This window comes from Oncorhynchus masou, chromosome 33 (assembly GCF_036934945.1).
Source record: "Oncorhynchus masou masou isolate Uvic2021 chromosome 33, UVic_Omas_1.1, whole genome shotgun sequence".
NCBI classification, from domain to species: domain Eukaryota; kingdom Metazoa; phylum Chordata; class Actinopteri; order Salmoniformes; family Salmonidae; genus Oncorhynchus; species Oncorhynchus masou.
Genome location: NC_088244.1, coordinates 23,427,206 through 23,439,309, shown reverse-complemented (window position 1 = coordinate 23,439,309; position 12,104 = coordinate 23,427,206). Strand labels below are relative to the sequence as shown.

At 47.9% G+C, this 12,104-nt stretch overlaps 1 protein-coding gene across 1 annotated transcript in view; it reads left to right on the top strand.

Annotated features, from left to right (window-relative positions):
* Positions 1–12,104, top strand: part of LOC135528059 (semaphorin-3G-like) — a 74,450-nt gene that overhangs the window by 47,364 nt on the left and 14,982 nt on the right. The window contains exons 4-7 of the mRNA XM_064956829.1: positions 2,520–2,639; positions 7,505–7,595; positions 9,156–9,272; positions 9,503–9,645. Of these exons, the coding sequence (XP_064812901.1) occupies positions 2,520–2,639; positions 7,505–7,595; positions 9,156–9,272; positions 9,503–9,645 (471 nt within the window). The remainder of the gene's footprint in view (positions 1–2,519; positions 2,640–7,504; positions 7,596–9,155; positions 9,273–9,502; positions 9,646–12,104) is intronic.

The window sequence follows — 12,104 nt, the reverse complement described above, 5'->3', positions numbered from 1 at the left end:
GCGACCACATGACCTCTAATTTCATTGCCCCCAGCAGACATAGATGTCCCACAGCCCCTCCCTCAGCAGGAACCAGACAATAACAAAGCCGGAACTACCGGGGTTGTGGCTTTGGGAGAGTTATTAGTCCGAGTGGATGGGTGAGAGATTTGATTGTTTAAAGGATTTGTAGGAGACTTTTGAAGAACTTTGTGAGACTCTGAGACTTCATGCATCAGGGAGTTGGAACCTCAGATTGGTGCCATTTGGCACAGTGCCCTGCCATTATCCAGCACTGCCAGAGGAAACATTCCACTATGTTCATTAATGGGTACAGCCGTACTTATGGGTACAAACGTGGAAGTGACTTGCTTTAAAAAGTGAATCATCTACTAACCAAGGACAAATATGCAGACAGACACTGTGGATCGCTCTAGGCTAACAGTATGTCTAAGCTTACTTGATATGAACAACTACTGCTGGGCTAAAGCAACCAAACTTTAGGAGTTGAGTCTTATAGTGCATTTGATGCCTACGCTTGTGTCTACCACTTGTCTGGGAGCTGGTGGGATTGTGTTGTGTGTCTGTCTAAGTTATCAATGTTCACATCTGTAGTCTGCTCATCTGGCCTTCTCCTCAGCACACTGCTTCTTTGCTCTTTATTCTCCATGTAGCTCCAGCTGTGTGGACCACAGAGACTTGGACTGAAGCATCCTGCTTTTTCCAAAACAGCTTTGTGTGTGCCTCTTTGTGTGTGTTTGCATCCATGTGTGTCTTCGAGTGTGTGTGCACAGCTGTACGCCTGTTTGAGGGTGTGTGTGTTTGTCTTTCTCTCTCTGCGTGTGTTTGTATGTTTCCCTCAACGATGGTCTTGATTTCCTGTTAGTATTAACAGCGCTGATTGCTCTCCAGTGAATGCATGCTGTTTACACTGGAACAAGATGTCTCCATCCCTCAGTATAATCATCTGAGGCCTGATGATATTACCCTACCACCCCGCCTGTCTGTTACACACTCAATATTATGGAGAAATACATTACGAAGGATCTGCCACTCATCAGTTTATACACTGAGTGTATAAAACATTAGGAACATGGAGGAGACAGGGCCAGGAGGCTGCTTCTCGCCACTGAAACCAGTCTGGAGTCTATTTCTACAGTCCGTCTCACTACAGCCTACCCTCTATACTCTACCAGAGCAGGGGAGGAGAGAGGGATGGTGGTAGGTGAAGAGAGGGAGGGAGCGTTTTGGGTAATTAAAACCTGAGAGGAGAAGTATGTGCGTAAGGAGGAGTGTGTGTGTGTGTGTGTGTGTGTGTGTGTGTGTGTGTGTGTGTGTGTGTGTGTGTGTGTGTGTGTGTGTGTGTGTGTGTGTGTGTGTGCGTGCGTGCGTGCGTGCGTGCGTGCGTGCGTGCGTGTGTGAGAGGAGTGTTGTGAGAGGAGTGTGTGTGTGTGTGTGTGTGTGCGAGAGGAGTGTGTGTGTGTGTGTGCGTGAGGAGTGTGTGCGTGAGGAGTGTGTGCGCGTGTGTGTGTGTGTGTGTGTGTCTGTGTGCAGCTATAGTCTGGACAGGAAGGAGAGCCGAGTCATGTTTGGCTGATAGATACGAAGCACACCTGGCTTCACTCCAAACCTCCAATATACTGTACAGTTGCTGGACTTTATCCTGCTAACTGTTCCAAATGTCCGAACTGAATTTGGTAAAAGGGCTTTTATGTACTCTGTGCCATCGTCTTGGAACGCCTTACAAAATACTTTTAAACTGGGAGAACACCCCCGATTGGTGTTTTTAAATCATTATTGAAGGATTTTGAGGCTGATTCCCTGACCTGTCAATGTTTATCATTTGCTGTTTTATACTCTTGTGAATTCAATGGTTTTTACTAGATTACTAGATTACTTGTAGTTTTTCATGTTGTCTGTCTGCCAGGGCACTCTTGAAAAAAATATTTTAATCTCAATGAGCCCTTCTTGTTTTTTTTTGTTTTTTTTAAGTAGTCACACACACACAGCAGCTAAGTGGACGAGTTTGACCCTCTCACCCTAGGGCAGTGACACTCTTGGCTTGTTTCCTGTTGGTCACTGTGACACCACTCCTCAGCTTCTATTGTGAAACTTCAAGAAAAGGATACATCTGTGCCCTACTCTTCCTGAGGGCTCGAGGATTCTATTTTCTCTGTCTCTAGATCTCCTCTCTTATTCCCCCCCTCTCTCTCTAGCTCTCCTCTCTTATTCTCCCCCCTCTCTCTCTCTCTAGCTCTCCATCTTTCTCCTTCTCTTCTCTCTGTTGCCTGATCCCTCCATGTGGCCCTGTCTTTGGCTGTGGGAAAGATCTGGGAAGCCCAGCGTTTGTTGAAGTTTATTGTTTTTCATCTTTTCAAATCTTGCTCTTGGCCCTTATTGCTAACATGTGGAATCAATGGCCTTTGTTAAGAAATATTTTTGCTCTACACAAAATGGTCAGAAATTGGTTGACAGTTTATTGTTGTCCTGTGTATGTGTATTTATTTAACCTGTGTGTGTGTGTGCGTGTGTGTTCACAGACGGAGTGTGCCAACTTTGTGCGCCTGCTGCAGCCCTATAACCGCACCCACCTGCTGGCCTGTGGTACGGGTGCCTTCCAACCCATGTGTACCTATGTGTACGTGGGTTACCGTGGAGAGGTAAGACCCCACTGCATCACACACACACACGCACGCGCGCGCGCGCACACACACACACACACACACACACACACACACACACACACACACACACACACACACACACACACACACACACACACACACACACACACACACACACACACACACACACACACACACACACACACACACACACACACACAGAGGCTCTGACAGATGAGTCACCCTGGTTTTGCTCTACATACTCTCTCCTCCAGCAGCCAGTAATCAGATGAGGCTGTCTGGTCTGGTCTGATGCTGACTGACTCCCATACCTTTGACTGCCTCAGTCTTCTAACCTCGTTGTAAAGCTGTAGTATTGTGATCATGGCAGTGCCAACTACTCCCTATGGATTGTCTGTCTGTCTCCGTTGTATAGTATTTGATACCTGATACTGTCTTATTGGATCCAGTCTGTGAGCACAGTGGTCTCTCTCTCTCTCTGAGACAGTGTGTACAGAAAGAGGCAGCAGGCTGTAGCCGTCAGTAACGTTCAGTGCTCAGAGCTCCAGGCTCAGAGCTCCAGGCTCAGAGCTCCAGACTCAGAGCTCCAGGCTCAGAGCTCCAGACTCAGGGCTCCAGGCTCAGAGCTCCAGGCTCAGAGCTCCAGGCTCAGAGCTCCAGGCTCAGAGCTCCAGGCTCAGGGCTCCAGGCTCAGGGCTCCAGGCTCAGAGCTCCAGGCTCAGAGCTCCAGGCTCAGGGCTCCAGGCTCAGGGCTCCAGGCTCAGAGCTCCAGGCTCAGAGCTCCAGGCTCAGAGCTCCAGGCTCAGAGCTCCAGGCTCAGAGCTCCAGGCTCAGAGCTCCAGACTCAGAGCTCCAGGCTCAGGGCTCCAGGCTCAGGGCTCAAGGCTCAGAGCTCCAGGCTCAGAGCTCCAGGCTCAGAGCTCCAGGCTCAGAGCTCCAGGCTCAGAGCTCCAGGCTCAGAGCTCCAGACTCAGAGCTCCAGGCTCAGAGCTCCAGACTCAGACCTCCAGGCTGAGGACACATGGCCCAGGGTTGTGTTCCAGCATGCAGCTGTCCAGCGGGGCCCTGCTGCCCTGGTGTGAGGCCCTCTGTAGGTGCCTGTATGTGGTGAAACCCCACAAAGCTGCACACAGGCCCATGTGGCTCACCCAGCAGGAGGGGATCGGACTGGGCATGAGGGGGGGAGGCACTGGGCTTGGAGGGTTGGTGAGGGTTCCACCTATTCAAGGTGGGGGATGGAGGTTGTGGAACCAACAGGGTGTTATGTGAGACAGGGAGGGTATATTTATAGGCAGGGAGTGGAAGGGTGGTCTGTCTGTGGTGGTCATATTGGGGGTCTTAGTGTGTTTGTGTGTGTGTTGGTAGTTAGGGTGGAGACTGCTGGATTAACTGTGCGGAGGGTTGTGTGTTCTGCCATGCTGGCCCTCTCTCTAAATTCATCCTCCTGTGTGGTTTGGACCTATGCTTTTTGACACTTCTTATCTCTGTGCTGCCTCTGACAAGCTCACCATGACACTGAGAACAATACATTTACATTTACATTTAAGTCATTTAGCAGACGCTCTTATCCAGAGCGACTTACAAATTGGATACATCTACTTTGTAGAGTAGAGCAGCATAGTGTGTGTGTGTGTGTGTGTGTGTGTGTGTGTGTGTGTGTGTGTGTGTGTGTAGTGCTTGTGCGTGTGTTTCTATGTCTCTCTGTGCCTGTGTGTGTTGGTAGATGGATACAGTGTTTATATGTCTCTCTGTGCCTGTGTGTGTTGGTAGATGGATACAGTGTGTTTCAATGTCTCTCTGTGCCTGTGTGTGTTGGTAGATGGATGCAGTGTGTTTCTATGTCTCTCTGTGCCTGTGTGTGTTGGTAGATGGATACAGTGTGTTTCTATGTCTCTCTGTGCCTGTGTGTGTTGGTAGATGGATACAGTGTGTTTCTATGTCTCTCTGTGCCTGTGTGTGTTGGTAGATGGATACAGTGTGTTTCTATGTCTCTCTGTGCCTGTGTGTGTTGGTAGATGGATACAGTGTGTTTCTATGTCTCTCTGTGCCTGTGTGTGTTGGTAGATGGATACAGTGTGTTTCTATGTCTCTCTGTGCCTGTGTGTGTTGGTAGATGGATACAGTGTGTTTCTATGTCTCTCTGTGCCTGTGTGTGTTGGTAGATGGATACAGTGTGTTTCTATACTATGTCTCTGTGCCTGTGTGTGTTGGTAGATGGATACAGTGTGTTTCTATGTCTCTCTGTGCCTGTGTGTGTTGGTAGATGGATACAGTGTGTGTCTATGTCTCTCTGTGCCTGTGTGTGTTGGTAGATGGATACAGTGTGTTTCTATGTCTCTCTGTGCCTGTGTGTGTTGGTAGATGGATACAGTGTGTTTCTATGTCTCTCTGTGCCTGTGTGTGTTGGTAGATGGATACAGTGTGTTTCTATGTCTCTCTGAGCCTGTGTGTGTTGGTAGATGGATACAGTGTGTTAAGGTGTGAAGGCGACGTAAGGCAGCTGACTGCACATCTGTCCTGGGGAGGCCTGGAACAGAGGGGAAACACCCTGTCAAAGGTCATCCCACCCACAGACCGGCCTGAAGGTTCATGACCCCCCCCATGAGCAAATAAAATATGAATGGATAAGAGAAACAACAACAACAAAAACATTTTTTAGCAATAAAGTCGTGCGGTCTTAAAACTAGCGTGTGTGTGGCAGTGGAGGCTGCTGGGGGAGGACGGCTCATAACAGAAACCATATGTTTAAGATTTGATACCATTCCACTGATTCCGCTTCAGCCATTACCACGAGCCAGTCCTCCCCAATTAAGGTCCCACCAACCTCCTATGGTGTGTGTGTGTGTGTGTGTGTGTGCGTGCATGCGTGCGTGCGTGAGCGTGTGTGTGTGTGTGTGTGTGCGCGCATCAAAGAGCATGTGTGTGTGCCAGTAGTCATGTCAGGCTAGGAAGTGGGGTTGCTGGGCTGTTTGGCTTGGCAGGGCTGACTACAGAACGACAACAGACATAACTAGCGCCAGTCCCCTCGCTCTGCACCGAGTTACCACAGAGAGACTGGATCTGAGAGAGACTAGCCAGGAGGAGAAAGAGAGGGAGGGAGGGAGTAGAGAGAAGGGGGGTGGGGAGGGAGAGATGGATGAAGTAGAGAGAGAGGAGGGAGAGATGGATGAAGTAGAGAGAGAGGGGAGGCAGGGAGAGATGGGTGAAGTAGAGAGAGAGGGGAGGGAGAGATGGATGAAGTAGAGAGAGAGGGGAGGGAGAGATGGATGAAGTAGAGAGAGAGGGGAGGGAGAGATGGATGAAGTAGAGAGAGAGGGGAGGGAGAGATGGATGAAGTAGAGAGAGGGGAGGGAGAGATGGATGAAGTAGAGAGATAGGAGGGAGAGATGGATGAAGTAGAGAGAGAGGGGAGGGAGAGATGGATGAAGTAGAGAGAGGGGAAGGAGAGATTGATGAAGTAGAGAGAGAGGAGGTGGAGATGGATGAATAGAGAGAGAGGGGAGGGAGAGATGGATGAAGTAGAGAGAGAGGAGAGGGAGAGATGGATGAAGTAGAGAGAGAGGAGGGAGAGATGGATGAAGTAGAGAGAGAGGAGGGAGAGATGGATGAAGTAGAGAGAGAGGAGGGAGAGATGGATGAAGTAGAGATAGAGGGGAGGGATAGATGGATGAAGTAGAGAACGAGGAGGGAGAGATGGATGAAGTAGAGAGAGAGGGGAGGAAGAGATAGATGAAGTAGAGAGAGAGGAGGGAGAGATGGATGAAGTAGAGAGAGAGGAGGGAGAGATGGATGAAGTAGAAAGAGAGGAGGGTGAGATGGATGAAGTAGAGCGAGAGTAGGGAGAGATGGATTAAGTAGTGAGACAGAGGAGGGAGAGATGGATGAAGTAGAGAGAGAGGAGGGAGAGATGGAGGAAGTAGAGAGAGAGGAGGGAGAGATGGAGGAAGTAGACAGAGAGAAAGAACACCTGACCAGTTTGGCTGACCCAAACTTAAGGAAAGCTTTGACTATGTACAGACTCAGTGAGCATAGCCTTGGTATTGAGAAAGGCCACCGTTGGCAGACCTGGCTCTCAAGAGAAGACAGGTTATATGCCCACTGCCCACAAAATGAGGTGGAGCCTGAGCTGCACTTCCTAACCTCCTGCTAAATGTATGACTATATTAGAGACATTGTGGAACTCAAAGCCAACCTTCCTCTCTCCTCACTGACAGTGTCAATATAGCTGGGAAGGTCCTTGTGCCACTGGGAATCCCTGTGTGATTCAAAGCCAAGGAAAGGGCACTAACTGGAAAAGGCCACAAAATCAAGGACATGCGGTGTTATTTTAATCATGGTAGCGTTATTAAGTGTAATTCTATCCTGCTGACTTCCATGTCATGGTGTCCTACATGACAGTGTGTACAGTCATTCAACCAGAGAACCACAATGCCTCATTATCTGCACTAGGAACTGCTACCCGGAGCTGGAGACTGTGGATAGTTCACAGAGAGGACATTCATCTGGGTCCTGATTCACTTGGAGCTCATCCTGTCTGTCTTTTTACACTCACTGTGTTACCCCTTGTTACTCCTGTCCCTCACTGATGACATCACTCCAGTCAAAGAGTCACTACTGTATTAGGGCATAGAGATACATTCAATTAAGTGTTCTATTTAATTATATGTATTAGAGTGACGTACTGTATGTTGAAATATTTACAATGAGTTCAGTAATTGCCCTTACAGCCTTACATTCAAATCGTAAGATTTTCTTAAGAATTTAACTGTCGCCTGTAATTGCACTTGCAACCCTGGACTATTAAACTTCTAATCGAATATTTTAATGATATGTGATATCTGGATTTTTCCTAATTCCATTTGTCTTTTTTCCCCTAACAGCATGTTTTCACCATGGACCCTACCAAAATGGAGAACGGACGGGGGAAGGTTCCTCACGACCCCAGCCTCCCCTTCGCTAGCACCTTAATTGGTAGGTCCTGTATTCTGTGTCTTTATTAGTCCAGTATGTTTATCTCAACACAACAGCCAGAAAGGGTTTGATGTTTCTGATTCTGTGAGACACTGTAGTAAGGGTGTTCCTCTCTTGTTGTCATTCCACATAGCTTGTGAAATTAGCCAGATTTACTGCATCAACATGCAACTCTAGAAGTCGCAGGGGTGAAAAGTGTGTGTGTGTGTGTGTGTGTGTGTGTGCGTGCGTGCGTGCGTGCGTGCGTGTGTGTGTGTGCGTGCGTGTGTGTGTGTGTGTGCGTGCGTGTGTCCTCCCACCCTGCCTCTGCTGCTGAACCCCACAGACTCCAGGATCTGTCCCAAAATGCATTGGATCTGGCAGGCAGACATACAGGGACGGCCAAAGGCCCAGCAGTCTATCCTTGAGCACACTGATACACATAAGACAAACCCTACACAAACAACGTAATATTCCACTAATGCTCACTCACATACACTGTATAAAGCTAACATGGAAAAACACACAAAACACACACACACACACACACACACACACACACACACACACACACACACACACACACACACACACACACACACACGTTGTGTACATGTTCTACACTGTTGAATCACACATCTATTATCCTCTATTCATTCTGTAGGGACTTTTGAATCAATTAAGGTGTAATTTCTGGTCGCAATGGATAGATTCATCAGACAGAGATAGAGAGAGAAAGAGAGATGGGGAAGAAATAAAATAGAGCGAAAGAGAAGGGGAGATGGAGAAGTAGAAAACGAGAGAGAGAGGAAGACGGAGCCTATTTGTCATGGCCATTGTGTCCCACTAGTAAAGAGAGCTCTTTGGCAGGGGGAGGCCAGGAGGTCAGTAACCCTCCTGTCTGCTTCCTCACACACACGCATCCCTCTGATGTTTCTCTGCATCTCTTCTTTCTCTGGGATCAGCTATTGAAAGAAGCTATTGCCTTTCGGCGGGGCAAGAGTCTGCATTAATCACTCTTCTCAAAACTCTGTGGGACCAACCCAGACTGACTCTCTGTTTGTGTATGCTCAGGGGTGTAAGGCAGCCCCACTGTCTCTGTACAGCTAGCTGCTATTATAATTCAGCTCCTTGGTTGGGAAACAATCATCGGAGCCATAGATACACACACGTGTGCTCGCACACACAGGCACTTCCATCCTCAGTCAGTGAAGTGATGGCAGGGTTTAGGGAGCTATGACACGGCCACTGTAGATGAATATACTCTTGTTTGGAGCATGACCTGAGCTCTGTCATGTAGAGCAGGGATAGCATTTCATCTGATACGAGTTCAGTTGGGAATGCTGTCTGATTCAATGGGAGATGCTGTTACAGACAGTTGATCTGATCTTTGTCCAGTCTATGAACCTTCTCTAGGGATGCAGGACATGTGGCTTGGGGTATGTCTACTATATTGGCCAATTTTGTATTCCTGTCATCGTGACATTTTTCCCCTGCCATTTTTCCCCTTCCTCATCCTCTCTCCTCATCCCCTCCTCTTTCATTCTCTTCCTCCATCCTTTCCTCTCTGTCTGTTCCCAGGTGGGGAGTTATACACAGGGCTGACTGCAGACTTCCTGGGTAGAGACTCAGTGATCTTCCGTAGTCTGGGAGGTCGCTCCACCATGAGGACTGAGACGGACCAGAGACTGCTGCATGGTACAACAACTGTACTGTACTGCACCCATACTGAATACACACCTAAACCAATATCAATTATACACCCATTCTGCACCACTTGGTTCTTACATCTTCTATAGACACTACTTGCTAAGACATACCTCCTATTTGCTCTCTTTTTTTAAATGTATTTTTCACTGACTCTCTCACTCTCTCACTCACTCACCCACTCACCCACTCACCCACTCTCTCTTCTTCCCTCTCTCCAGATCCTAAGTTTGTTGCGGCCCACCTCATCCCTGATAATGATGACCGTGACAATGACAAGGTGTACTTCTTCTTCACGGAGAAGGCCATGGAGGCTGGGAACAGAGAGGGGGCCATCCACACCCGCGTAGGACGTGTGTGTGCGGTAAGAGAAATATACATACAGTTGCACCTAACTAAATCGCATACCACCCCAACAGATCAACAGATGATGCAATCTCTATTGCACTCCACACTGCCCTTTCCCAAATGGACAAAAGGAACACCTATGTGAGAATGCGGTTTATTGACTACAGCTCAGCAATCAACACCAGAGTGCCCTCCAAGCTCATCACTAAGCTAAGGACCTCTCCCTCAACGCCAGCAAGACAAAGGAGCTGATGGTGGACTTCAGAAAGTGGAGGGCCGAGCATGCCCCCATTCAAATCGACGGGGCTGTAGTGGAGCCAGTCAAGAAATTCAAGTTCCTTGGTATCCACATCACTAAGGACCTATCATGGTCCTGCTACGTTCCCCAGCTAGAAATCCAAATAATGTTGCTCAACAACTACACAAAACAGGTGGGTTTTAGCAGGGGTTCTGTAAGACACTCATGGGTGTGTCCACTGAAAGTTGACTAACAACAATACCTGGAACCTAAACGACACTCACCATGAGGGACCACTAAATTTGCCTAAGATGAGGCAAACAAAAGAAAACCCCCACAATAAACTTAAAGACAGGAAGCAAACCAAAAATGTGGAGCAAAATTAAATCAGGGAAATCAGACAAAGGAATGTTATTTAAAAAAAATAAAAAATAGTGAGTGCCAACTAAAGGTGGGCCAGCCACTCTTAGATAGCACATGGGCCAGCACAGGTGAAACACCCTCCCACTAACGAGATGGCAACCAGCACAGGTATAACACATACTGACGAACGAGGTGACCCCAATGGTGCGCCCTACGTGCTAACGAGCTACATGTGCTAAAGTCCAACCTCAAAACAAAAATGGAAAAACCAAAGCCTGTACAGTCAAAACACACCAACACAGTCTTGAAGAGGGCACGACAATGCCTCTTCCCCCTCGGGAGGCTGAAAAGATTTGGCATGGGCCCTCAGACCCTCTGAAGTTATACAGCTGCATTATTGCGAGCATCTTGTCTGGCTGCGTCACCACATGGTATGGCAACTGCCATAAGATTGCTGGACAGTTAATCACATGTCTACCTAGACTGTTTGCATTGACTCTCTTGCACTAATGCTATTTTTGATTTATTTAACTAGGCAAGTCAGTTATGAACAAAATCTTATTTTCAATGACAGCCTAGGAACAGTAGCTTAACTGCCTTGTTCAGGGGCAGAACGACAGATGTTTACCTTGTCAGCTCAGGGATTTGATTTTGCAACCTTTCGGTTCCCAGTCGAACACTCTAGCCACTAGGCTATTCTCACTCACTGGACTCTACCCACAGACTCACACATACTACACTGATACACCAACATTGGAGGAAAGGGCTCGTAAGGAGGCATTTCACGGTAAAATTTACACTTGTTGTATTCGGTGCATGTGACAAATATAATTTGATTTGATAGTTCACTCTCCAGGACCCCCGAGGTCAGTCTTCAAATTCTCTGAGACCACGTCATGATCTGGGGCTTGGGAACTGGATCATGGCTCGGAGTTATTTCCACAGTGGAGCTTCAGCTCTGGTATAGTGATAGTTTAACGTTTAGTTACAGGGAGATGTGCTTATAGTATCTCCTTACAGGGAGGGTCTCTAATGGTTTAGTCAGGCCACAGGTGGGCGGGTTGGGGAGAGCTGACATTCCCCAACAATTGGCGTCTTTCTTCCTCCTTACACACACAGCTGTTGGATGTGCTCTGGTATGAGCGTCAGAGTGTGCATGCCTCCCATCTCTCTCACACAGTCATGCATCCCTTCTGACACACACACACACACACACACACACACACACACACACACACACACACACACACACACACACACACACACGCACACCACAGCTGACAGGTTCGCAATCTGCTTTAGATTCGCCATCTGCTTTAGAGTCTAGGCAATTTATAGTGTAACATTCCTTTGCTCACACTTACAAGTATATGGTTCTCACACAAACAAACACACACAGTCCCCACAGTCCCCCCCAAATCTCTCTCCATACATGGTATATTTCTTCCTGTACATCCCTCCCCAAGGCGTTGTTAAACACTGCCTGCTATTGTCAGTTCCACCAGAACAGGACCACATCCTTCCAAGAAAGCAATGATCTGATCCCAGACAGCTTACACGGCCCTGGTGTCTATTAAACGACCCTGTCTGTCTGTACGCTGCCTGTATGCTAGCGCTACAACAATACACTATAAAACAGTATGGAGGTGAAGCTCATATGATTACATCTCCATAACCCGTGCTCTCTGTCTCCCCAGTGTCCAGTGCATGGTTATAGAAGGGTTTACCAGACAGCTTTCCCACGGGAGAGGACAGACAGAGTTAGTTAGCTACAGTATGTACTTCTATGCTTTGTAGTCCTGCTGCCGTATAGATAATGGTTCTTCTTTGTTTGGGTGTAACTGATCAACTCTATTTGTTTGCCTTGTATTGAC